At 36.1% G+C, this 27,319-nt stretch overlaps 1 protein-coding gene across 3 annotated transcripts in view; it reads left to right on the top strand.

Moving 5' to 3' along the window:
- The window catches only part of NFXL1 (nuclear transcription factor, X-box binding like 1), a 35,364-nt gene extending 14,597 nt beyond the window's left edge, over window positions 1-20,767 (top strand). For all 3 annotated transcript variants that reach the window (XM_040965915.1, XM_040965916.1, XM_040965917.1), the window contains 12 exons: window positions 2,261-2,351; window positions 6,614-6,734; window positions 6,936-7,095; window positions 7,793-7,884; window positions 9,268-9,289; window positions 9,702-9,842; window positions 11,859-12,025; window positions 14,540-14,609; window positions 16,575-16,679; window positions 17,680-17,766; window positions 18,251-18,304; window positions 20,118-20,767. In XM_040965915.1, coding sequence (XP_040821849.1) covers window positions 2,261-2,351; window positions 6,614-6,734; window positions 6,936-7,095; window positions 7,793-7,884; window positions 9,268-9,289; window positions 9,702-9,842; window positions 11,859-12,025; window positions 14,540-14,609; window positions 16,575-16,679; window positions 17,680-17,766; window positions 18,251-18,304; window positions 20,118-20,291 — 1,284 coding nt within the window. In that variant the 3' untranslated portion in view covers window positions 20,292-20,767. The remainder of the gene's footprint in view (window positions 1-2,260; window positions 2,352-6,613; window positions 6,735-6,935; window positions 7,096-7,792; window positions 7,885-9,267; window positions 9,290-9,701; window positions 9,843-11,858; window positions 12,026-14,539; window positions 14,610-16,574; window positions 16,680-17,679; window positions 17,767-18,250; window positions 18,305-20,117) is intronic.
- The last annotated feature ends 6,552 nt before the right edge of the window (window positions 20,768-27,319 follow it).

Genomic DNA, 27,319 nt, shown 5'->3' with positions numbered 1-27,319 from the left:
TTCTGTAGATTTGGTTTTGTTTTCTACCTGAAGGATTTTTATAAGGCTTTTTAACTTATTTGCAAGGCAGACTTCATGGAAGGAAGGGACAGAGAGAGAAAGCCTTCATCTGCTGCTTTGTTCCCCACAGATGCCTGACACCACTGTGGCTGGGATAGGACAAAGCTGGGAGCCTTGGTTTTGCTATTGCTTTCTGTTATATTATTTTTTGGCTTTCTGAGACATTTCTAATTGGTTCCAGACATTATACTTTACCTTTTTTTTTGGTGCCCCTTTTGTTTTGTTCTGTGTTCTGTTACATATTTTTCAGGTTTGTTCTGGGGCAGAGTTAAGTTACTTAGAATTCACTTGGTGTACTTGAGACTTGGTTAAGTGTTAGGTGTAAACCAGAGTACTCCTTTGCCTAGGGCTCATTTGGCTCCCTGTACTGAGACAGTAACTCTGACTTATTGAGTAAACTGAATCAAGTGTTCTGGCTGTGAGGAAGTGAGTATTCCTAACCCTGTGTAATCTGTGAAAACAGTGCTTTCTCCTCCTGCTGGTTGTTTCTCACACATGCACAGATCAGGGCTCACCCAAAGACCTAAGGGATCCCTTCTGGAGTTCTCTGGAGCTTTTTTGTACTATTTATTATTTCCTTGGCACAAATTGTAGCCGCATCGGCCCCTCTCAACTATTAATTTTGTCTCCTCGGCTTGGTGAAACAGCCAGATTCTGAATGTGATCTTTCTTTTTGTGTTGCAGCCTGGGATTCTTCATGTATAAATCGATACCAATTCCGGGCACCTGATTTAGTTCCTGTCTCTTAGGGATTACTTTCCTGTGCTGCCTTATTCCCTGTTTGAAAGCTGTAGATTTTATCTTTTGTCTGGTTTTTCAGTTGTTTGATACATAGAGGTAAATGCAGTCGTTGTTACTCCATCACAACCTGAAAAAGAAGTATCTTTACTTATTCTCTTCATTGAGCACATAACCTTTTCCCTCCTTGCTCTGGCAAAGTGATAGTCACCAAGTATTACTTGAGAAATGTTTCTCCAATTATATGAGCAATTTTGAATTTTGATTGATTTTAGTAGTATGTATTTTATTTTGAGCTGTTTTATATACTGAAACTAATACTTACGTAAATTATAATCCTGAATTCCTTTAAGATAATTGTGAACATTATTTCTACTCCAAAGTATAGGAATGTGAGGCATCAGAAAAGGAATAAGGAAGCAATATAGACTTTTAAGTAGTTACTGGGTATTTGTGAATGAAAAACTAGAACAGATCACAGTTTTCTCACAGATTGGAAATCTGGAAAGTAATAAAATAAGGAAGGATAATTTATCTCTTCTCCAACAGCTTAAAGTTAACTGCCAAGCAAATTTATACATTAAGGTGATTTTATTTTGTTTTTAATTTGCTCAATTTATGTGAATGATGAAGAGAGAATTTGGGAGAATTCTCATTCTGGAATCACGCTGCATACACCTGCAACTACTTGGTTTTGACTAGTCCAGATCTGTGACCTGGGAAGTCAGTTCAGATCTGCCATGAAGGTGGCAGTGGCCCAGCTGCTTGAGCCAGCACCTGCTGTCCTTAGGGCTTCATTAGCAGGAAATTGGAATCTGGAGCTGAGCTGGAATTGAACTCAAGTACTCCAATGTGGCATGTGGATGAACCAGCTGGCGTTTTAATTAGTAGGCTAAGTGCCCATTCCTGATTTTATGTTTATTAAATTTAGGAAACAGCCAACTAATGGTCTAAAATATTGTCAGTCTGTCAGGTGTGGGAAACTTTTTTTTTCTGCCAGAGGCCATTTGGGCATTAATGACCTCATTGTCCACTTAAAAATTAACCAGCTATAGATTTATTGCAGTTTGAGCCCTGCCTGCACATGGGATGGTAGGACTAGGCCAGGGGATTTCATGGACCTTATTTGACCTTTAGGAGAAATGTTCCCCACCCCTGCAACATAGATAAAGAAATGAAATTATTTGATGCAAATATTTTTTTGAGTCATAGACTAATTAACTGAAGAGGAAAAGTATTTGGTATGGCTTTAATTGAACTAGATCATTGTCCTTTTGATTACTTAATTTCTTAATAATAATATATTTACTTAACAGAAGTTTGATACTCTTGAATACGTTCATTCTTAAAGCATAAAGAAATATCTTTTACTTCCCATAAGTTTTGTGATAGCTAGTAAAGATATCCGTATGATGCATGAGCTTTCAAATTACCCATTTTTTATATATTGCTTTCTCTTCAGTGTTGCCCTGGAAACTGTCCACCTTGTGATCAAAACTGCGGACGGACTTTAGGATGTAGAAACCATAAGTGTCCATCTGTCTGCCACAGAGGTAAAATTTAACAATGGCTCTAATTTTCTGTTTGTGTTTACATGAAACTTTCTAATTAATAAGCAATAGTCACATTCTCTATCTTACTTGAGCTCTTAAGAATGTTGAGAAAAAATGAGAACTGCCAATGTTCTTTTGTTGTGGACAAAGAGATGGAAGCTGCTGAGGGTTCACTTGGGCAAATGTTCAGGAGAGCAGTGTAAATGTTTGAATCCAGATCTTCCAAATATAAGAAGTATTGTGCTTCCCTAGCCCTGAGTTACTGTTTCTTCACTTCCTCCTGACCTTCCCTATGGGTTTTTAAAACTTAATTAAGATAGAGATTTTTCAGTATTATAGTAAATTTTATGTTTCTTTGGAATTAAGCATAGTGAGATATTAGATATATCAACGCCAGTGGTTCCCAAACATTTTTTGTCTGAGGAACCCTTTATTTTTTGGAAACAAAAAGCTTTTATTAATGTGGATTTCATTTATTGACTTTATTGTATTTCACATTAAAATGTCGTATTTATTATTTTGTTCTAAAATAGCAATAGTAAACCATTACATGCTAATATAAATAACATGATTTTTGGTAAAGCCAAGTGTATTTCGTAAAGTGAAATGATAGTTTTATGTTTTTGTTTTTAATACCTTGTTTCATATGTCTGTTTCTGCATTTATTCTGTTATGATATCCCTTGTCACTAACTTGTTTAAAATTCCATGTATAGGAGTCCTGTTGCAGTCTCCTTGGCTGGGTCTAAGGGACTTATGTGGTTCCTAGACTACATTTTGAGAATTGTATCCTAAGTCATAAATAGATATTTTTTATTATTTGCCAAGTACTAGAAGCTGAAATTGTAAGACTAAACAACATTGACAAAATTACTGCTTTTTAAGAATCTTATTTGACTCTTCCCTGTGTGGCAAATACAATTACATTAATGTGGAGATATTGGATAGTGACAAGGATTAAAAGAATGCTAGAGTAAAAATACAAGCATGATGATAGGGATGGAGTAGCTGTTTTATACACTGTGACCAGGGAGAACTTGGAAAAGGTGATTTTGAGGAGGAGACCTGAATAAATAGAGGATTAAGCCACATGAATGTGGAGGGGGCGGGGAGTATTCCAGGAAAGAAGCAGTGATGCAAAGTAGTGTGCACAAAGGGAAAAATGGAAGATAGTAGGTCAGGCTGATGGTGACATAAAGAAGATAAAGGATTTTTAGGACCTTGGAACCCTGTAAATCATTGGCCTTTATTTAGGAAATGGGAAAATTATTTGACTGCTAAAAAAACTGAGTCAATAGTTCAAAATTTTGAAAGAAAACGTCAGACCTAGTTCATTTTTTACTAACTTCTAGCAAATATTTATAGGGTATGTAAAAGTTTAGTTTGTTTAGGGTGTAAAATTTTCAGCTTTTAAAACCATGTGACAAAGAAATAGGAGAAAATTATAATCCATTCTGGCTGATCAGCTCATTTGTACAAGTGTTAAAATTGAAGCTTCTCAGATTCAGATATCCGGTATTAATATGTCATTTGGAAGTTAGGTTTATTTCAGTAATGTGTGTCTATTTTAACTTTAGATAATTTCATCATGTGATTTTTAACAGAATGAATTAAAGGGAGAATGTGTAAAGTGATTGATAAGATTCAACACCTTCATTTGACAAAAATTTAATTAGAAGCAGAAAAGAACATTCTTACCACAATTCAGAGTGTCAGGCAAAAGGCTAGTGCAGACATACCTTGTGGAGAAGTACTGAAAATTCTTTCTCATAATATTTGGAAGCAAAGCTTGTAAGAGTTTCAGTATTTGTGAAAGACTGTTTCTTAAATGAAAAATAGTTAACATATTTCTTCATATCAACAAGTCTCATGTTTTCTTGTTGTCTCAGAGGTATCTTCATTTTTACCTCAGTTTGTATGACTCAGAAACAGATTGACAACTTGCCACCTATTGATCTGTCTCAAGTCTTAAACTGTAATTTCCCTTGTTTTTCCATGATTTATTTGTTAAAGAAACCAGATTGCTTTATTTGATTTCTCAGTCTGATCGGAGACTGTGTTTGTGTCTATGATAATATTTAACACATTTTGCATTTCTTCCAAATTGTAGAGTTGAGTCTAGAAGTTAATTCAAATTCAAGTTTGATATTTTTTGTATCTTTTTTCAACATGCTTAATTAGATTCAGAAGAAGCTTATTACCCTTGAAAAAAATTTCCCCTGCTATAAAGTATGTGGATGTTTTTTGTACAACTTCAGACCATATATGCCTATATATCTATATCTATATCTATATCTATATCTATATCTATATCTCTCTATGTATGTGTATAACCATCTCATACCACTGCTCATCATTTGAGATAGTCTCCTAATCAAAATTATAGCTATATCACTCAGAGGGAGAGGATAACTTTTCATGATGACTTCATGAAAATGTGATTTACAATTCTTTTTAAGGTCAGAGTCATCTTTTAGTGCTTCTGGAATTACTGCAGTTGAGTTCGTTTTGGCTGTTGACCTACTGGTCACTCTACTTACATTTATATATGCTGCTTTTTTTGTATCACTGAGGCCATTTTAATTAGTCCTGATGTAGACAGCTGTTTTACTTGTCACACTATACCTGTAATAAATTCTGTTGATCAATAGTAACACTATTTAGAAAAAAATGTTTCTTCTGAAAATTTAGTTTTTAAAAATGATTCTGAAGTTTAGAGTTACAAAAAGGTTGATTTTTATTAAATTCTTTGGATTGCTGAATATATTAGTAAGTGTAGATGCTAATATGCTGATCACCTTGGATCATGTAACATTTTTTGAAAGATCAAAATAAAACAATGGTATGATAACTTGTCTCACATTACTGTCAAGATGAGACCTTACTGAATTATAGTATTTGCTATATTTCTGTTTATGATGTTTTTTCTCTTTTAATTTGTGTTGTTCCAGGGGACTGTTTTGATCTAATTCTAGGGTTGTTAAATGAGGCTGTTTTCTGTTTTTCATCATTAATCTATATATTGGGTTAAATGCTTGTCAGCACTTCACTTTGTCCTGATACCTAAGCAGCACTCTCTTCAGTGCTCCTCAGTTGAAAACTCTTCTACCTTCCATATTACTTCCTTTCTGATGAACTTGTTTGGGAAAACTCAATTGGAGAAGAACCTTTAAGATGGTCTCAGATCTCAGATCCTGTTAAATAGAAATTTTTATAGCCTGTGGCAAAAGGTTTCTGTAATTGTGTTGCTATGTATTTCCATGAAACGAAAACAAAGGAGCAAAAAGCTGAAACCCAGCAGTTTTTAAAAAAATATTTAAAAGAAAAATTTGAAATTATGACCATAAATGAAAATTTATAATTTAGTCTTTTATAGAACACAAGTAATGGAAAACTGACTGTACATGTCAATAACCATCATCATGTCACCAGGGAGAAGTTGTTCTTTATTGGAGGATTTGTCTGAAAATAGTGTACTGTGTAGGTGAGATAATAGGCAAAAAAGATTATTTATTGTCAATGTTAGACTTTTCAAAAGTTTAAATATATTTTTTATTGTAGTTTTGAATGAGTAATATGTTGAATTTGTTTGGAACACATTATTTTAATAAAAATTTTTAGCTATTAAGGTTCTAGTGTGTATGTAGAAAAGTGTAAAAACCGTAAAATTATAGTGTAGTGAATTTTTAAATAAGATTTACTAATTAGAAAGCCTGAGTTACAGAGAGAGAAAAGGCCAAGGAAGACCGAGATGAAGACTTATTTCATGCCAAGAATGGCTGCAATGGACAGGGCTAGGGTTGAAGCCAGGTGTTTGATCCAGGTCTCCTTATGGGTTCAAGGCCCAAGTACTTGGGTGTCTTACATTGTTTTCACAGATTTGCCCACATTGGCAGAGCAGGACTGAATGAAGTAAGGCAACTAATTCATGAACTGGCACCCATTTGGGAGAGGGTGTTGAAGTCTACAGTCTAACCCTCTAGGCCACAGTGGCAGCAGCCACTGTGATGAATTTTTACAAAATAAACTTCACCATGTAATCAGAACTCAAATCATTAGGTGCAGCCTGGCTAGCATTTCCATGATCCTCCTGTGCACTTGATAATCTGTGATTTCAGACAGCGTAGCTTTTGTTTGTTTTGTTGTCATTCTTAATTCTTCTTGTAGAATATCCAATTGTGCAAAGAAAGAAAAACCCAAATAGATTGATTTTATTATTATTAAGAAAACCTCTTTTTGAGTATCTTTTGTTTGTTTTTGCAGGCAGTTGCTACCCTTGCCCAGAAACTGTAGATGTGAAGTGCAGTTGTGGTAAGACAAAGGTGACAGTACCCTGTGGTCGAGAACGTACCACAAGACCACCCAAGTGCAAAGAGCTGTGCAGGTTAGTGTGAAACTGTGGTGCCTTACAATTAAAATATATATATATGTCATTGGTATTTAATTTTACATTTTTTCTTTGTGTTACGTGCTTGTTGTCACAGTATGCTCTTTGTTTATTAAACTAGAAGGCATATAAGTGAGTAATTGTACTTTAGATGTGATTGTTTAATAACCAATAATTTTAAAAAAATTTATGATTTAGTCGACCACCAACTTGTCATCATACAAGTCAAGAAAAGCATCGCTGTCACTTTGGCCCTTGTCCCCCGTGTCATCAACCTTGTAACAAAGTTTTGGAGAAGTGCCGTCACCGGTGTCCTGCTCCGTGTCATGACCAAGCATTAGTAAAGCAGTCTGGCAGGGTAAGAGAACACTCTTAACATTGAGACAGTCTATTACTGTGGTCAGATTTTCCTGATTTTACTTAGCTACTTAAAAAGGAGTGATCAGGCACTTCTTGTGTTAGAAATCCTGTATGACATGGTACGCACTGGGGTATAAAATAAAGAAGACTTAATCTTTTGCTGTATAGAGTATAGAAATGGAGACAAAGCAGTAAATAAATGTTGATTATTACAGTGTAATGTTCCTGTCATAATTATGATATACGTGAATCTGGCAGTCGTTCACATATTGTGGCTTAGGGTGATACTTACTCTAGTCTTCTTGAAGATCTAGTCACCTGTCCTGTAACTTTCAAGCCCTCACTATGTGTAAGCCATCTTCTAGGTGATAGGAAATAGCACAGAACAAAATGGTGTAGATTGCATTCAACTAGTGGTTTTGGAGTTTTACGACTGTGTTTCTCATTTTCCTTTTGGCTTATGAGAATTAAAGGAGGCCATACTGCCTTTGATTTCTTCAAAGACTGTAGCCTGCCTCAGTTTTAATGCCAAATGTTTATGGAGAAGAACAACTGATAGGGATGAAATAGGACATTTTAGAAAGCACGGTTTTCACCCTGTTTAAACACAGGATACTTGGAACTATTAGATTTTTAAAATGACCATTTAATTTATTTCTTCAGAGTTTAAATTGTTACCATGTTTTACTTAACAGCACCAGCCCACTGGCCCTTGGGAACAGGCTTCAGAGCCAGCATTTATTCAGACTGCGTTACCTTGTCCACCATGTCAAGTTCCAATTCCTATGTAAGTATTACCATTTTAACTTAAAAAATTTTGGGACATGGTTTTATCAGTATCTTAAGTTAACTGCTCCTCTGTTTCTTAATTTATTTCATCATGGAGTCTTGCCTGTGAACTAGTCACTATGTTAAGCTGCTTTTTAAATTTTTAACTTTTTAAGATATATTTGCTGTGTGGCTTAGAAATCATCTATGAACAGTTTTTCCTTTTTGATCTTCTCCCTCAGCTGGATGTGGATGTTCTTACTAATTTTGTATAGCTGTTTGGGCTTCTAGTTATAGAAACAAATTTAAGAGAGTCATCATTTCTTAGATTTCCTGACGATTCCCATTCCAGAGGTTAAGGACAGAGGAAAGCCAGATAAGTCAGCCTTGAAAGACAATACTTGAAGGAAATTATTAGCAATGAAGTATTTCTTGGCTGAGCAAGAAACTCAGGCTGAGCTGTGAGGATACTGAGCTGTGAGGAATTGAACCTGCGGTAATAAAGGAATCCTGGCATGTTTCACGTTTTGAGTAGAGGCACTGACATGTTCTAGGGGAAAAGGGAGCAGAGTTCTGATAAGCAGCATACAATTAATGGAGATGCTGTTGGCTGTTGTCTGTAATTAAAGTTCCGAAAGACACATGGGTATATCTTGTTCATTGGTCTTTTAAATAGAAGATTCTTATTTCTGAAAGCTTCCACTTTTTTTTTTTACTACTTTGCTCACAGTTAAACAGCTTATATCTTCATACTTACAGGTTGTGCAGTCAAGTTGGGAGGCAAAGTATGATTGTGATCTATATCCAAAAGTAGGGTGGTGTTAGTCTGTACACAATATCATTAGCACAGAGGTTATTGTGAGTTGTTAAGACTATTCTTTAAGGAACTATATGGCTGTGATCATGAGGAACCAAGTTGTTTTATAAAATAAATTTTATAAATAAAATTTTCCTTTAAAAGACATTGAGGAGACACTGGTATTATAATTTATAGGCAGTCTGATACTCATACAATAGTTGATAACTTTTGAATTCCTTAATCTGTTTTATAGTAAAATTATTAAAAATGTTTGTTATTGTGCTTGAAATCTAGACTGGGTTGAACATTGTTTTGATTGTGGAAAAGCTGCCTGCTGAATCTTTTGTCTGTTAGGCTCAACACTTTTCCCTTTTCTTTTGTGCTAGTACTGTGTTCTAATTTCCAATTCTAGTTATTCAGTGCTAGTGGTGGGTCAGAAAGCAGTGGCCCTTGCTTGATAACTTTGTGTCCTATGCCTTGCTATGATTGATTACCATTTTGCATATGTATTTATTCTTAACTTTAAGAAACCTGTAGGCATTATCATCTTTGCTTTAAATATCCTTTTTGAGGAATTTGTAATGTTTTATTTTTTCTTTGTAGGGAATGTCTTGGGAAACATGAGGTGAGTTATACGCAGTTTTTCTGTAAAGTATATAATCTATACCTCTTCTGTATTAGAGTTGTTAGAAAGGACGCTGTTGAAGTGGTGTTATGATTTCATTATAAAGAGCACAAAAGTGTGTCTGCTAATTGTAAAATATACTGTGTTTTTATTTGAGAATTAGCTGGGGCATATTTTTTCACTATATGATTTCATTTTTGTCATTTGTCTCTTAGGAAAGCATAGTTTGTTTTTTGACATGTTTTGGAGACTTTTTTTCATTGTCTGTCTTAGTTTTGATAAGATTTTCTGTTCATGAAAATGTACTAGCCCTTTGTTAAACTTATTCTTAAATGATAGCAGATTGTTTTGGAAATAGGTTCAGAAGATTCTCTGTGTTTATGCTGTGCTGGCTTCACTTTTTCCTAAACAGGTGAGTCCTCTGCCATGCCATGCTGTAGGACCCTACTCTTGTAAGAGAGTTTGTGGCCGAATATTAGATTGTCAGAATCATACGTGTATGAAAGAATGTCACAGAGTAACTGAAGCTGATGTCTGCACTGGCAAAAACAAGGTAATATCCTTAGGTTGACTATGTATTTGAAACTTTTCTTTTTTTCAAAATGATACAATAAGTACTTTTCCATTTTTCTTTAGTGTCTTTGTATGTTTTGCCCTCATTCCTTCCTTGGCTGTCCTGGCAGCCTGCTATATGTTACTCTGCGTCTTGGTGCTGCCTTGTAGTAATGCAGTAGTAATGCACCTTTCGGCGTGGAGCTGTGTACATGATGGATCTGTGCTAATGCAATATCACCTATGCAATTCCATATCTCTGAGTCTAAAGCATTTGTTTTCCATTGAAAACAATTTTTTCATATCTGACTCAGATGGTAGACGATGTTCAGTTTTAATAAATGCTCAATCTTTTTTGCAATGTCAGTAGCATCAGAGATGTATGTTTGTGTGTATAATTCACACTTTAAAAGCGTATGAGAGGGGTGGGCACAATAGCTCGATTGGCTGATCCTCTACCTGTAAGTGCCAGCATTCCATATGAATCCTGCTTCATGTCCCAGCTGCTCATTTCTGATCCAGCCTCCCTGCTTGTGTCCTGGGAAAGAGTGGAGGACAACCCAAATCCTATAGACTCTGCTGCAATGTGGGAGTCTCGGAGAAGGCTCATGGGTCCTGGTTCCTGGCTTTGGATCAGCTCAGCTCAACCTCAGCCATTGTCGCCACTTGGGGAGTGAGCCAGCAGATGAAAGATTTTCTATAGCTCTCCTTCTCTCTGCACATCTGCCTTCCTAATAAAAATGAAATTAAATCTTCAGAAAAAAGTGCATATGAGAAATCAAGTATTCACAAAGCTCTAAAAGCCAGTTTATAAAAAAAGCAATGTAAATAATAACATTTTACCTGTTTATTTGAAAAATAATTATTCTCCATAGATTTTCATTCTGCAAAGAATTAACAAGTATCTTAATGAGGAATAAGTCAGAAACTTTTTTTCCTAAGTAACATTAAATTTAAAAATGCTTAAATTATTAGTAAGAGTTGTGTTGTTGGAAATGTTACTTGTATTATGAGTTACTTTTTTCTTTGGCAGTTGGAATGCATGATATGTAGTATTTGTTATTCCTTTATTTTTGTTGTTAGGATTTATTTATTTGAAAGGCAGAGTGACAGAGAGAAAAAGACCTTTTCTATCCAGTGATTGATTCCTCAAATATCTGCCATGGTCCGTGGTAAGCCAAGATAAAATCAGGAGCTGGACCTCCATTTGGTTTCCCACCTAGATGGCAGGGGCCCAAGGCCTTGGCTGCACGTCTTACTAAGATAGTCTTCCTTAGAACATGGAACTTGAGGAGCTAGCATTGCTTGGTGAAGATTGTCCTTATTGAGTGAAAGTGAGTAGATAAAATTTTACTTTATTGTTTTTTTCTAATGCTGTTTTTTAGAACGTGATTTACAGTTTTAATAGATATATTGCATGTAGTCAGTTTTATGTAAAAGATGAGACTTTAGGAATGGTGTGGTGGCTCAGCTGCCTAATCCTGCACCTACAAGTGTCAGTATCCCACATAGGTGCCAGTTCATGTCTTCGCTGCTCCACTCCTCCTCTAGCTCCCTGCTTGTAGCCTGAAAAGCAGTAGAGAATGGCCCAAAGCCTTGGGACGCCAGATCTACGTGGAGACCTGGCAGAAGCTCTTGCCTCCTTGCTTTAGATCAGTTCAGTTCTGGCTGTTGTGGCCATTTGGGGAGTGAATCAATGGATGGAAAATGTTTCTCTTTCTGTTTCCCCTTATCTTTGGAAATCTGCCTTTCCAATAAAAAACCTTTAGAAAAAAATATATATATAAAAGGTGAGAGTTTGATTTAGTTTGTAGGTTTGTAAGCACAAAAGTGTATGAATAATATGTTTACTATCTTACTGTTTTTCGTGTGTATATTTTTAAGATAATGAGAATGTATATCATTTTAGAATTAAAGCAGTACTTACTTTTAATGAGATAAAAAAGTTTCATAACCTTCATGTATGGAAACTTTGGACTTTTGTGCTGAGGTGGTTTGTTTCCTTGCTGTTGTTCAGGCCGGCCCAGAATGCCTTCACTGTGAAGAAGGATGCTCTAAAGCGCGGCCACCGGGTTGTCCGCATCCGTGTGTCTTGCCATGTCATCCTGGAGAATGTCCTCCTTGTGTTCAAATGCTGAGAATAAAATGTCACTGCAAGATTACAAGCCTGTATGTCGAATGTAGGTGAGTGGACTCCAGAAAAATTCATATTGTACTGAAGTTATTTGAATGATGCCTTGGTCTATTTCTGAACCCTACTTTTTGCAGAGTGTTTTCATTTGTGTTCCTCAGCTTCTTCAAGCCTTTCGTTTTCTGTAGTGATTTGAGAGGAAGAAGTGCAGATCACCTTACCTTCCACTTGCTTCACTCTGCTTTTAACCAAGGAAATTCTTTTTTCTATTTGAGGATTCTATGTAAGACTTTTTTTTTTTTTTTATGAGAAAAGCTACATGAGTGCTTTAAAAGCTAGAGAAACAGTATAACAAATTGTTCAAATAATTGTTAAAGTAGAATTTGATCAAAACTTTTCTCATGCATTGTTACTTAAGCATAATTGTTAAACTATATTTAAAGGATAGGTTTTTGTTTATTGTAAATGTTACTCTTAGAGCTTTTATTTACTAGGAATGACCTGTATATCTTGATTATTTTAAAATTTAAAGTTTTGCTTTTGGATCATTTGGAAGGAAAAGAATTTCAATTGTTTTATATTAAATAGTAATCTAACATAATTTACCATTAACGTCAGCTATGTAACATACAGGTTTGTAATTAGACAAGTATAACTTGTTCTTCAAAATTTCAGTCACTAGTTTTAAGCATGCATTGATGATTCTGGTGTAAGTTATCAGTCATTAATGTGATAGTTGCCAAATGGTAATTTTGTAGTTGCGTTGTCTCTTCTACATTTATTAGCTGGTATTTTCTTATAAGAAATACCCTCTTTCTCTGATTTATTAATAGTAGCATAGTACAGTCAATTATTATTTTACTCATATCTACAAACAGGCATTTTGATGTTTAAATTATTGGACGTCATAGGCCTGTGGAACGTCTTTGATCTGCTCACATGTCCTTTTGATATTCTTTCATTATGTTTTGAGCATTTCTTGCTTTCTAGCATAAGAATAATATCCAAGGCTCATTTCGTGCTTGACCTCTTGTAACCCAGGGATGAGCATTTGTCCCTAGAATCTTTTACTGGGCAGTGAAAGCTGTTTAAAGTACTTACTGTTCTCATCTGTCATTACCTCCAGGTATTAAAGATTACTTTTAAATTTATTTTTTTATGAATTGGAATAGAAAATTTATTAATTTCCAGCATGAATAGAGAACTTACTCAAAAACAACCTGCTTTAAAATTCATATTTTAGACATTTCTATTCTCTACAACTAGAGTAAGAATGAAAATATGCCATAAACTTTTTGAGTAGAGCCAGTGTAAAATGTCATGATACTGTTGAATAAAACTTTAGCCAAGAAAATTGAATTGTTATATTAGAGAATATAGGTAACTTAATATTTTAGTGTTTATAGCTAATTTAATGAATATTTATGGTAATTATTCTGATTAACATTAAACTAAACTGATAGTGCATTTTGACAGTTTTGTCTCATAACACAAAATAGAAAAAGTAGGAAAAGGGAAAATAAAGGAAAGGAGAAGAAAGATAAAGGAGAAGAAGAAAAATGAAATATGTGCATGCTATAGGTTGTTGTAGATTGTCAGTAGCTGCTAACTGGGATGGTGTAGTGTTACGGTTCTGGTCTCTTGGCTACTAGAAAGTAGTTATATTCCTTGATGTTGGGACTCTTTCTTTAAGGTTTATTTATTTTTATTGGAAAGTCAGATTTATAGAGAGGAGGAGACACAGAGAAAGATCTTCTGTCCACTGGTTTACTCCCTAAGCGACTGCTGTGGCCAGAGCTGAGCCAATCTAAAGCCAGAAGCCAGGAGCTTTTTCCAGGTCTCCCACATGGGTGCAGAGTCCCAAGTCATTGGGCTGTCCTTTACTACTTTCCCAGGCCACAAGCAGGGAGCTAGAGAGGAAATGGAGCAGCCGGGACATGAACCATCTGGGATTCCAGTGCTTGCAGGACAAGGGTTTAGCCACTGAGTCATTGAACTGAGTCTGATGTCTGTGGCTTTTTATTAATTTTTCTGAGTCGTAGAAGCAAATAAAGCACGGGCTAATCTAAAATTTATTAGTTTCTAGTATTGATAGATAATTTACTAAAAAAACATAAAAGATGTTTTTAATATCCCAACTGCCTTTTTAAAATTAATAACCTAAATTTTTTTTGAAGTAATATTAAAAACGAGATTTTGATTTTTCATACCGTATAGTGTATTTAATGAGGAATTCCAGTTATGAGTTACAGTGAGTTGGTCAGTAGCAAATGATGGACTGGAAGGAACTGTTAGGTCAGACACAGATGTTATTTTGTGGTTCCTTCTTGGGATTATTGCCCTTTTGACACTTCATTTGTTGGTAGGAGGTGAAGGGGACCAGGATAGTTTGAGTAAGTAATTTGATGATAATTGTTAGGAATGGAGACATAATTAAAATGTAAGTTAAGGAAAAGTGAAGAAAGGTGGTTTTCCAGATATAATAGAAATTGTGAATTAGCTTTAGAAAAGTTATGCTGTGAAATGGATTTGTTTGTAATGTATCAAATTTTCTCTCTTATTCTTAGACAGTTAACCACAGCTGATGAAAAAGAAAAGCATCTCCTCAGCTGTTGCAAAAATCAGTGCCCCAAAGAGGTAAGCTGTGGGAGACCTTTAAAGTTGTGTTCTCTGGGTGTTTCTCTGAGACTTTATTCTCTCTCTTCTTTCTTGTCAGGCCTTTACTGGGTCCAGTACTAATTAAGGTTCAGAAAAGAAAGGTGATTAATTTGCTAAAATACCTCATTTTTATAACCTCATATGGTTAGGATGGATTCAAATCTCCTTATGAAATCTGAGGATGCCATAGCTAAGAATGACCCATTCATACTTTTTTTTTAAGAAAACAATTTAAAAATACTTTATATACCTTATACGTATACTTCAGGAACTGTATAGACAGAGGCAGTTGCACAGTATATCCATAGTAGGTTATTTGAAAAAGTAGCTGTGTATATGCATATAAATGTGCTTAAATAAAGTCAGATGCTGTGGGAGAACACTCATATCTGTAACATTTTGAAGAAGCTATTATAGAAACCATCTCTCTGAACATTTTTGTTGTGCACTTTGTACTTTTACCATTCAGATCATTAAATCTATAAAGCTCATTATTAAATATATAAATCATATGAAGTTGTGTTGTTAGAGAGTCTGTTGTTTGGTCAAGCATTCTGTTAAAGCTGAAAGTACCAAAAGTGACTCAAAAGACTGATCCAAGTAGAAGGTAAATAGTAGTTATTTTTCTTGGCAGTAATTTAAGAAACCTAAGTAGTAGTTCATCTATTATCATCTAAAGGCAGGGTGGTGTTACCATCTAAAGGGATGTTTTTGTTTGGAATGGAACGTGAGGATTACTTATTTTGAGTAGACATTTGAAAAGGAATCATTGTGAGGTATAGATGTGTTAAAGACTATCTCATTCCCTTAATTTCTTATGAATACTTATTTTTGTGTATCTCACTCTGTTTAGAGTTTGGGAGAGGTGGGAAAGCTTTAAACATAGTAATCAATCTTAGGTTAAATATAAAACTTAAAGTCTTCTTTCAACTAAGGCTTTAAACTACTCAAGTATTTTTGCCCAGTTTAAGAACTTAGAAATTGAACCTGGGGATTTTAAAAATAATTCATGTGAAATTACAAAAATGGCCACTTCAAATAATTTTGTTATTATCTTACTTCTTTCTTTGTTGGGAAAGTGAAACTAGAGACATGGGATACTTAAAATTTAATTTTCTAAATTCTTCAAATCCCAAATTTTTCCTTGTTAAAATAAATTTCATTTCATCTCAATTCATATTCCAGGTAATAAGTGAATGAGAATATTTTGTTTCATCTGACTGAATAACTTGATGTGTATATATGTAGAAATACAGTACTTTGAAGAGTTACTGATTTTCAAATGAGTGTTGCCTTAGCTGTGATTAAGTTGTAATGCTGTCATAACATTTGGTAGACCATATGAGTGGATACTATTTACTTAAAATTTATTGTCTATTTTCATAATTTTCGATTTGATGTTCTTTCTTGAGTTCTATTGTTGAGTTTCTGGAGTTCTTTATATATCCTGAATTTTAATCCTCTATCAGTTGTGCAATTTGCAAATATTTTTTTCCATTCTGTTGGTTGCTTCTTCATGTTGTTTATTGTTTTCCTTACAGTGCAGAAGCTTCTTAGCTTTATATAATCCCATTTGTTTATTTTTGCCATAGTTGCCTATGCTGGCATATTTTCTAAATATGATATATTTTGCTTTCACCCCCATCTCTTGCAGCTTCACTGGTGCTTTCATCTAGTAGTTTGATGGTATTGGGTTGTAGATTTCGATCCTTCATCCAATTAAAGTTATTTTTTTTTTCTTGTTGCTTACTTCTGTACACGTATATCTAGTTTTCCCAGTGCTGTTTGTTGAAGAGACTATGCTTTCTCCTTGGGTTGATTTCTTGTTATGCCACAATGTTGACCTCCTCTGGGATTCTTTCTTTAAAATAATTGTTGAGGTGCTGGGGAAGTAGAGAGTGACCAAAACGTAAATACATAACTGCTTTGTTGCTTTTATTCTAGCTTCCATGTGGTCATAGATGTAAAGAGATATGTCATCCTGGTGAATGTCCCTTAAATTGTAACCAGAAAGTAAAACTTAGATGTCCTTGTAAAAGAATTAAAAAGGTAAATATTGTAAGTTATTGAAAATATTTCTGTATGTGAGTTGATTTTTTTGGGGGGGTGATGCCTTCAGGTTCTTGGCTTTATTTTTTGCCTTCTATTTTAAACCATTTCTTTGAATATTTTTATTATTGTTAAAATTAACTGACCTATTTCTGGAAATGTTTTAAAAAATCAGCCTTGGCAATTTAGTTTTCTACAGTTTAATAGTAGGAAAAAGATTATTTTATGTTGGAACCCAACTTAATGCCCTTTTGGTTCGAAGCAGTGTGTTACAGATTTATAGTCTTTGAGCAGGGGACATAATGTGAGTGACACAGTGAGTTTCATGGCTTAACAATGATCAAGAATTTGTCTTTGTTGCTCTGATTTGTGAAACTATCTTTTGGCATCAGTAGTGCCTTTTGAAAACATTGCTTTAAAAAGACTTCATATGGACAGCCTTATAATATTCAGACAGTCAGGCTGGACCATCTGACATTGTACCAACAATGTCGGGGTACACTTAAATAAGAGACTGATAGAATTATGATTCCTTGTGAAGGACTACACTATTGTAACAGAGTGGGAAAAATCTGACGGGGGTGGGAGTTTGGGGGGAATCCCAACCTATATAAAAAAGTACCACATAATTCAAAATTCAAAATAAAAATATTTTAAAAATAATATTCAAACTTGGAAAGAATTAATTTCAGTATAATATACTGGTAAAGGAGGAATATATGGGCATAAACCAAGTGACTGGCCCAGTGGGAGCAATATGTGTACCATTTCATGACACCTGTGAGAGAAAAGACAAGGGTCCCACAGCCACTGTTTTAATTCTCATTTTCCTCTGAGTTCCTTGCAATGCTAATTCCTTTGAAATTTAATGCTTGTAACTTGCTGTTAGTGATTTGACTGCTAATCATGCTTATAATGTTAAGCTGTTAGGTAAACTGCTTTTATGACATTTAGTCTGGACTTTGAGGGAAAGCTCATTTGGAATTTGGATTATTTGCAGGAATTGCAGTGCAACAAAGTACGTGAAAATCAGATTTCAGTAGAATGTGACTCAACATGCAAGGAAATGAAGAGAAAAGCATCTGAGGTAATGTCTCATTAAATATTATTTTCAGTGTACTAATGCTTTTCCTACTTTCGTACATTTGTTGATGTGTTCATTAAAAATAGCTTTGAAATCACATCATTTTACTTTTGTACTAAAGACCTACTTACTATATTATAGGCCTGTTTTGAATCTGGTTGTGCTTTTGTTATTATAAATTTTTAATATATTTACTCAAGGAGAGAAATAAAAATTTTAATTTCCAGTTTTTAGTTTTTGAATTCTTTGAATTATGTCTAATATCTGTTACAGCTGTTAAGCTGAAAATCCCATCCTTCTGTCTCTTCCCCCATAATCGCTTAGTACCTTGGTAAGCATTCTCAGCAAAACATGTATGCTTTAAATGATTTTCATTATAAAGCTTCCACGGTTGCTTTGGGTTGGTGGGGTCTGGATGAAAAGTTGTTAAAATTCTATATATAATGTGATGATTAAATTATTAATTTGTTTAAATGTATATAATCAGATAAAAGAAGCAGAAGCCAGAGCTGTTCTTGAAGAAGAAAAGCGAAGACAGCAGGTAACTAAGCAAGTTTAGGCGTATAGACATTATTGTTAGTTTTTGTGGTAACATATAGTAAATTCCAAGTACACACTAGAGCTTGTCATACTAGGAATCTAACATAGCTTTTTCAAAACAAAAATGAGATATCTGACTTTACTGCAGGTGTGCTAAAACACTAAGAAGGCTTGTGACCCTTATGTTCCCAAATATTTTATCTATTTTTAATTTACTTCCACATGAACTTCAAGTTGTAACTTCTTGTGGTGGGAACATTGGAGAAAGGGTGTCCACATGGTTGTAGGGCATTTCCTGGGCACCAGGTCTTCACTCATCTAAAAATATTTGCATTTTGTTTTGCTGAGTTGAAAATTGTCTCGAATACATAAGGGTTGTTTCCTAGCCAGTATATTCCTTTCACTGAATTGCTCTTTTATTTCCCCATTGGATCACTCTTCAGGAATAAATGAGCTGTTTTGTATTTCTTTGATAGCAAGTACATTCCTGATTATCCTGGTTTCCTCAGAGGCTCTCGGGAGTAGCTCAACTTTTTAATAGTGATGTGCGATTATTTCTCAGTTTATCTTAAGGTGTTTGATATGAATGAGGAAATGGAAACTTGTGTGACATGTAGGAGGATGTTAGAAATAGTCTGGGTGCCAAGGGAAGAGTGGCCAGGATGACCTCTGACACTTCGTGCTTCTGTACCGTTGATTTGCCTGCTCTTTCCAAAATAAGTTAGCAGAACTTAGTATAGCAAAACGCCGGTTGACTAGAATCTTAGAAGATTATTTACTTGTTTTCTCCAGATGAAAATCTTATATATATTTCTTATGTATTGATTCTAAAATGAATATTTAGAACGTACTATTAACTTGTTAAGTACACTCATCATTTAAGCATCAGTTATTTTTCTGTACCAGTACTCGTCAGCTGGTTGTAAGATCTTTTCTCTTTTTTTGTATATTGGCGACATTGCAAAAAATATTCAGACCCTTGGGCTTCTTGAAATACTACTTAGTACTAAGTACATCATTAGCTCTTCAAATGTAGTTAATGGCCACAATAATGGATAGTTAGCTGAAGTTTATGTTTCCTTCTCAAATATTTACTCTCTTACATGGTTATCTCGCATGGAAATTACGTGTATATTTCAGCTTATAATTTTATTTTTGTTAACTGTATTATTGTGTATTATATTACCATATTTCAAACTAGTAAGTGCCAATCAGTAGAATGAAAGTTCACCTTTGGTAATGAATGTGACATATTTATCTTTGTGTAGAGCCAGTCTTTCATTCTTCTTGAAATAGTCATTTTTGGCTTACAGGATGAAACATTTTTTTCCTTGAATTTTCGCTGTTTGTATATGTATTTGAAACAGAGGAAACCTAACTTCTGCCAGCTTTTTCATTCAAATTTTTCCCCTACAAACTACTGTTTATCACTTGCTTTGTAAAAGAGTAGAATTATAATTATCTTTTCTGTGGGCATCACTTAGTGCTGGCTAAAAGATATGTTGAAGTGTAAAAACACTCTGTGTATTTTAAAGACATTCAGTTTTAATCAGTTATATTAAGATTTGGTGTCAAAGTCAGGCCTACAGTCTGAAATCATCTTTTCTACTCCCCATTTGCCTTTCTTTAACCTAAATTCTAAATTTGTTGAACCCAACTGGTTGTAGAGAGGATTTTTTAAAAAAATTAAATGTGTTTATGATATTATCATTTCTGTTAAGACATTTCTCAAATTAATTTATTTTCATTGAAATGGGAAGTTTCAATTCAGTGTATGGATTGGATTTAACAACACTGACCTTGTTTTGATTCAGGCCGAACTGGAAGCTTTTGAAAACAGACTGAAGGGTCGCCGGAAGAAGAACAGGAAAAAAGATGAAGTGATTGTTGAGCTATCGTCCTGGCAAAAATATAAATATTACCTCCTTTCAGCATGTGGAATTGTGTTTGCAATGTTTGTGTGGTACATTGCCCATGACGCGTATTAAAAACATGTTTTGTTCTTTTAATATACCTCAGATTGGATTTAGTTAAGTTGCTAAATTTGGAATATTAAAATATATATCTATGTAGAACATGACAAATGTTAACAATCATCTCTGTATTCTCTTCCAGTTGTTGTTAGGAGGTTAGAACATTAAGCTTTACCTTGATTTGTAATCCAGAAAGACAGTATAACATTGTTTAAAGTAAAAGCATGGATGAAAATATTTCATGAGGCTTAGCTAATGAAAGAGTAACATGTTTGTTGTTCATTGTACTTCCCTGTATTAATTCAGTTATTTAATTGTTCAAGCCAACTTTTTTTCCCATAAATTCCTATAAAACTGAGCCATAGGTATATATGGTAAGGAGACTTTCTCAACATTTTGGTTACTTAGGACACTTTTTTGATCATGTAACTTTGTGCTGTTTTTAAAAAATGTTCTCTAAAATTGTAACAAAGTTGTATGATTGGATTTCAGAAGTTGGCTTATTAGAACGAAATTTTTATTAAACACTAGGCTTGATTCTTCATATGTGGCTATTTCTTGTGAAAGAAACTTTTAACTGGATTTGGCATGTTTTGCAAAACTTGTATGTATCTTCTAAAAATGAGAATAGGCTGAAAACTAATAGTTATGAGCAATATATTCTGAGCAAGGGCTTATGATTCTTATGTGCTTTATTCTCATTTCTTCTTATCACAGTTCTAAATGGCTAGAGATAAATAATTGGTTCTTATGAAAACAGACTGATGCAGAAGTCTCAGTATCAGACCTGTTTGAATTATAAAGCATTTTACGCAGTTTTGCTATTTAATTTTTGTATGTTAATGTTTTCATTAAAATTTTTTTCTATCAAATTTGTAATTTAGTATATTTATTTTTAAAATATCCAAGAGCATAAAATTTTAAGTTCTGCATTAATGTTAGTGTATGAAGGTAACATACACAGTGATTGATGGTGAAAAAATGGTAGGAGTGCATTTTAGAGAAATACAGAGGTGAATTTAGAAAATTTTAATGCCGTATTCCTTATTCGAGTATTAGTTGGTCTGGAATTAGAGCTAAAGGGTACCTCTGTTGATGGGCTTTAGTTTTTTTTAATCTTTTCCTATTGTTGTGTTACTGGTAGATGTTGCGGAAGTGCTAAATGAGCTCATCTATATTTAAATTTTTGCTTGTTTTCATTAGTATGAATCTTAGGAATATGAACGATTAGGTGTGTTTGTGAAGTCATTTCCATGTAATTTAGAGTCTTGAGCGGTTAACTGCAGGAAGCCTGTTCATATCCGTTGTTCTTGCTAAGGTGTTTTTCCAGTTTGTGGGGAAGAATGTACTGAGCAAAAGAGGGAGTATGAATGAACGATAAAGTTAAACTTTCTGTTTTGTTTTGTTTTAAATTTGTTTGGCTTGCTGAGACTTAATTAATTTTCCTAAAGTCACAAAGCTGTTAATTTATTCAGCCAACAAATGCTAGTCCAGTGTCTCAGGAGATTCTAGTGACTAGAGGTAATGGTGACCCTTTCCTTGAGATGGTTACTAGGGGGCGCAGGAGAGCAGGCAGGAAGACACCATTGAGGGTAACCTTGGGTTCATGTGTGATCCAGTGATGCAAGTGCTGGTGAAGGGGCACTAGCTGGTGGAAACTGGGAAAGACCCTCCAGGGTAGGGCTTTCTTCTTTCTGCAGTGGGCAGTGTTGAGAGGTATTAAGCAGGGAACAGATGGTGTTTTCCTAATTCCCAGCTGATACGTAAAGGAAAGACTCAAAGGGCCCAGTGGGCAAGGGCAGCACATGGGAATGCTGAGCAGCTCAGGCTCCTCCTGTGATGGTGCCCCAGTTGGAACATGTTTCCTCCCTGGCTCAAGTTCTCAGGGCTTCCCCCATCATCTGCAAAATATGCACAGTGAGTTCAGGGCAGGGAATGAAGTAGGACAGAGTAAATAAATAAATTCTTGGTCATAGGGAAGTTAAATTATGTGTTAATACTTCCTTGTTTTGAGAGAAAGTAGGATATATTGTCTTTGCTTTCAACTAAGTAAATTGAAGAATGGAAAAGGTTACATGACAAATAAAATTGTAAACATGTCATCTTGTTTCCTATTTACCTTGTGACATTCTATTTGAAACTGGTAGAATATATATATATATATATATATATATATTTCCATTGAAACATTTTTAGGATTTGTACAACACCTAACATTTACACAAATGTTCTGCTGATTTCTTGATTCACATCTAAATAAAGTACAGTTTCAAGATACAATTGTTAACTGAAAATGCCAAAGGAACTTGATTATAGCAAAGCACTGGAAGCATTGGCTTTTTTATTGGAAGGGCAGATTTCCAGAGAGGAGAGAGACTTCTCGATCAGCGGATTTACTCCCCCAAGTGGCCGCAGTGATCACAGCTGAGCCGGCTTCCCGGTCTCCCATGGCAGTACAGGGTCCCAAGGCTTTGGGCCGTCCTCTACTGCTCTTTCATTCCACAGGCAGGGAGCTGGATGGGAAGTGGAGCAGCAGGAACAAGAACCGACACCCATGTGTGATCCTGGTACTTGCAGAGGGAGGATTTAACCACTAGGCTATCGTGCCAGGGCCAGACTGGCTTTTTGTAAAGAAATCTATGATACTTGAATTTCATGCTTTGACTTCTAATTTCACAGATAAATCTCTGTGGTAGTGTTTAGAGATTTTTTTTGGTAGGGTTTTTTTGCTCTTCATGTTATTTCAAGAATAACGACAGAAGCAAACTTATTTTGGAAATAGGTAACATTTAAGACAAACTATGGAGACGTTTATTTCTTTTTGCTTCATCTTTGGCTAGATTCCTGGCACAGGGAACTCAATAGGTGACTGCCAGTATGCAGAGTCACATGACTGAAAAATAGGCCAGGTTCATACAGTAGTGGGAAAATGGTCACCCATGTGAGGCATCTAGCTTGTAGCTAATGGTGTTTTTCTAAGCTTCAGGCCTTGGAGTGCTTGAGTCTCATCTAGCTCTGTGTAATAAGGATTATCTTAACAGTAAAATCATGTCCAGAAGAAGTTTTAGTTGGGTGTTGGGTCAAGAACATCAGGGGTTCATCAGGAGCCAATGTTTTGGAGATGTAAGGAGCAGGGATCTTTTTTTTTTTTTGAAGATTTCTTTTAATTTGTATTGTAAAATTAGATAAACAAAGAGGAGGCGAGACAGAGAGGAAGATCTTCTGTCCATTGATTCACTCCCGAAGTGGCCGCAATGGCTGAAGCTGCACTAATCCGAAGCCAGGAGCCAGATGCTGCTTCTGGGTCTCCTACTCAGGTGTAGGATCCCAAGGCTTTGGGCCGTCCTCGACTGCTTTCCCAGGCCACAAGCAGGGAGCTGGATGGGAAGCGGGGCTGCCAGGATTAGAACCAGCACCCATATGGGATACAGAGGAAGGATCTTAAGTGGAGAAAGCTGCCGAAAGAACCCATGAAGACTAGGTGCCAACTTCTGCCTTGTTGCAAAGTGGTCATGAATCTTAGCTGTGGATTTGGAGTTGATATGTGATACTCCTGTCTTACTGGTTCTATGGAATTTGCCTATTATACTAAGTAGCAGAGGTCAGACCACTAGAAATCTCTCGTCTTAGGTCCTGTGAGGATGAGAAGCTTCATAGAGTGACGAAGAAACAGTTTTGGCCACGCTCTGCTAGAGCATGGGAGTGGTGGGAGGGAATTAAAAGCTGCATTGCCATGTTGAAGACTGAAGAGAGACCAGGTATCCAGCTGGCAAATGATTCTTCTGTGCTTAGAATGTTTTATTGAACCCTGTTCATGTTTGTGATTTGCTGAGCTTTTTTCTTGCTAAGCTTCCAGCTCTTGTTGGGTCCTGTTTTTACATGGTTCTCTGAAGAATTACCAATGGACAGCATGAAGTTCTGCAGTCCACATTTGCTTTATGTTTAAACATCCCTCAAGAGAGATTCCCTAACCGCCCTTACCAACTCACTTCATCCTCTAGCTTACATTTTTCCTTTGGAACACTGAACCATACCTGTCCTTGTGTTGTCGCCAGCCTTTGCTAGAATGTGAGTTTCAGGAGTCCTGGGGCTGATCCCTGGCCATGTGTGGTTGCTAGTATTCATTTCCTGTGGCCTTTATCGTAAATATCACATCTAGGGGGGGTTATGAAAGTAGAAATGAAGTCTTGCATAGTGCAGATGGCCAGGAGTTCTACATGAAGATGCTCCCAGGGTCGGTCTCTTCAGGCCCAGCAGGAGACACTGCCTTTTGCCTGGCTTGTGGGCAGCAGTGCAGCAGTCCATGGCACTTCCTTTCTTGGAGATGCCATGGTTGGCCTCCAGCTTCATGTCATTGTTCCTGGTGTCTTATAAGGACATTTTCCTTGGTCTCCATAATAGTCCTATGAGGTGGGGTTGTCATTTTTCTCATTTGATGTGAGTGGAAACTAGGTTTGTTTCAAGAGTTAAACCTCAGTATATGTGTGTCAGTGTGTGTGTGTGTGACTTTGTAAAATACTTGGTACATAAATCTGAGAGATTCTTTAATAATATAAATGAATATGATGTAATCTCTCTCTTTAAGACTTAACCTTTACAAATGGATCCACAGTTGGTGTGGGGGGAAGCAGCTTGTGAACCGAACCATCTTTTTTCTCGCTGGCCACTGTTATTGGGGGAAGCACTGTCTGTGGAAGGACTAGCCAGAGTTAGCCGAAGCCCACTTGGGCAGCTGCAGTATGTCCCAAGTGTCCCATGCGGCACTAGGTGTGTCAGACTGCCACAAAGGAGCCAGTTCTTACTGCCTGCTTGCTGATGACCATTATGGCGTATGAAAGTGGGATATGTTTTGCATAAACTCTGTCCTTCTCTGCAAGAGGTAAGTTTCCAGTTTGCCTGTTTCTTGCAGTTTTTTTTTTCTTTTAGCATTTTTTGTTTTGAAGGTTTTATTTCTTTATCTCCTCTACAATATTACATTCTAACCCTACACAACCATCCCAACATTGTTTACAAGCATTTCCTATCCTTCACATAACTCTGCTTGCTTACTGTATTTATTCCACTGAAAGTTCTGTGAGGGCAGGAATTTTGTATATTTAGTTCATCGGGCAGATAGCAAACCCTAAATGGGTTGAAGATTCATTCAACTATGTTGATAAGTCTTGGGGTAAGATTTCTAGCCACTTGCTTCCCTGTTAACATCTCCAAATGCTGGCTGTTTCTCGAAGATAACTCTTGTTCTAGAATTGCCTTCCTGTGTAGTTTCGGCATTAGTTTGGTCTGCAATGCAGTATGTGACCAAAGCGCTTTGTAAAACCATCCTCTCCAAGGGTGTATTCATTATCTTTAAGATAATTTATCCATGAATCTCTAATTTTTGTGTTTGTATTTTAAATTACTTTGGTTGGATGTTTCTTGAAATGCTACACAAATTTAAAAAGATCAAAGTGTCTGTAAAACTTAAGTATTTTAAGAAAGTAGGTGTGTGTAACCTTAAAATAAGTTTGTGAATGTGGGAAGTTTAAAGGAATAATCCAAATAGGTCATTAAATAGTGCTGTAAATGTATGATATTTTCAGTAAGTGACTTCTAATATTTCTGTGAGTTCTTACATTATAGAAATCTATCATAAGGAATATAAAAGTGGTTGCATGCCCTTTTTGTAACATCAGCTACATGCAAAGCATACTTTCCTGAAGTATTTATCATGGTACAACTGGCAACTAGAACTAGGTGGGCTTTTTTTGCCCTACCTGGAAGTCTAAGGAACTGTTATTTTACACCAGCAGTCCAATCTGCCTTTGTTCTAGAACAGAGAAACAGTGCAGTGATGGAGCCTCAAACCCACTGATTGAGCTCCTGTAATTTCATAGTAGCACCTCCACCAGAGGGCAGAAGATGGAAGAGAAAGAAGCTGCAGAAACTCAAGGACTCCACAATGCCTGTGGAAACCCCGGTGACTGAACCAACCCACCTTTAGACTCCCAGAAAGAACAGCAAGTGCTTTGCTAAGGGTAGAGCTGAGCGATCAGGAATCAGGTTCCTGGGCTCAGGATCCCCAGGCTGCACCTCTGAGGTGTGAATAGGAGAAAACAATCCTGAAACCAGACTGCCTCCTGGCATCCCAGCTCCTTACTGCCTGACTCATCAGGGACTGTTACGTCAACTCCCTGAATCTGTGCTCGCAAGACTAAATATAATAGTAGCACCTACCACAAAGTGGTTGGCGAAACCTAAAGAGGCAATTCATAAAGCTGGCCACATGCTAAGAGCTTAGTTTATATGAATGATAGCTTGTCAGGTACTGTATTCCAAATCGGATGTTAGATAACGCGGAATCAGTCTTAGCAGATATGTGTACTGTTTCCTTCCTTGTATCTCATTTCAGAAACAAAACAGATGCTGTTCTTTGGTTTTACAAACGTAGATCTTTTGTTCCCAGCAGTACTATTCAGGGAACAGGTAACCAACACATATTTTGTGAACTCTATATGTGGCTTCATCTAAATAGTGGAGATGATTTACTCAATAACATGGTAATTTTAGAGATTTCCATTAGTATCTTATCTGATATTGAATGCAAAATCATTTCTAAGAGAAGTTTATTTCTCAGTCTCTTCTTGCCAAACACTTGGCAGTCATCTTGGGCTTGGAGTGCTTAAGTACCTGGCACAGTTATGAGTCCTTCGGCTCCCTCTCCTGGATACTGCCTTGGGCAAAGTGGCTGCTGGAGAAAGAAAGGCAGGGATTCCCTGGGCCTTGAGGTTCAGCTCAAGAATTCTGTTGGGCCCAGTACGGTAGTCTAGTGGCTAAAGTCTTCACCTTGCTTGCCTGGGATCCCATATGAGCACTGGTTCTAATCCCAGTGGCCCTGCTTCCCATCCAGCTCCCTGCTTGGAGCCTGGGAAAGCAGTAAAGAATGGCCCAAAGCATTGGGACCCTGTGCCCACATGGGGACCTGAAAGAGGCTCCTGGCTCCTGGCTTTGGATTGGCTCAGCTCCAGCCGTTGTGGCCACTGGAGGAATGAATGAGGGGATGAAAG

Source organism: Ochotona curzoniae, unplaced genomic scaffold (genome assembly GCF_017591425.1).
Source record: "Ochotona curzoniae isolate NIBS_2020 unplaced genomic scaffold, NIBS_Ocur_1.0 scaffold_4505, whole genome shotgun sequence".
Lineage (NCBI taxonomy): Eukaryota > Metazoa > Chordata > Mammalia > Lagomorpha > Ochotonidae > Ochotona > Ochotona curzoniae.
This window is presented reverse-complemented; position numbering and strand designations above follow the sequence as displayed.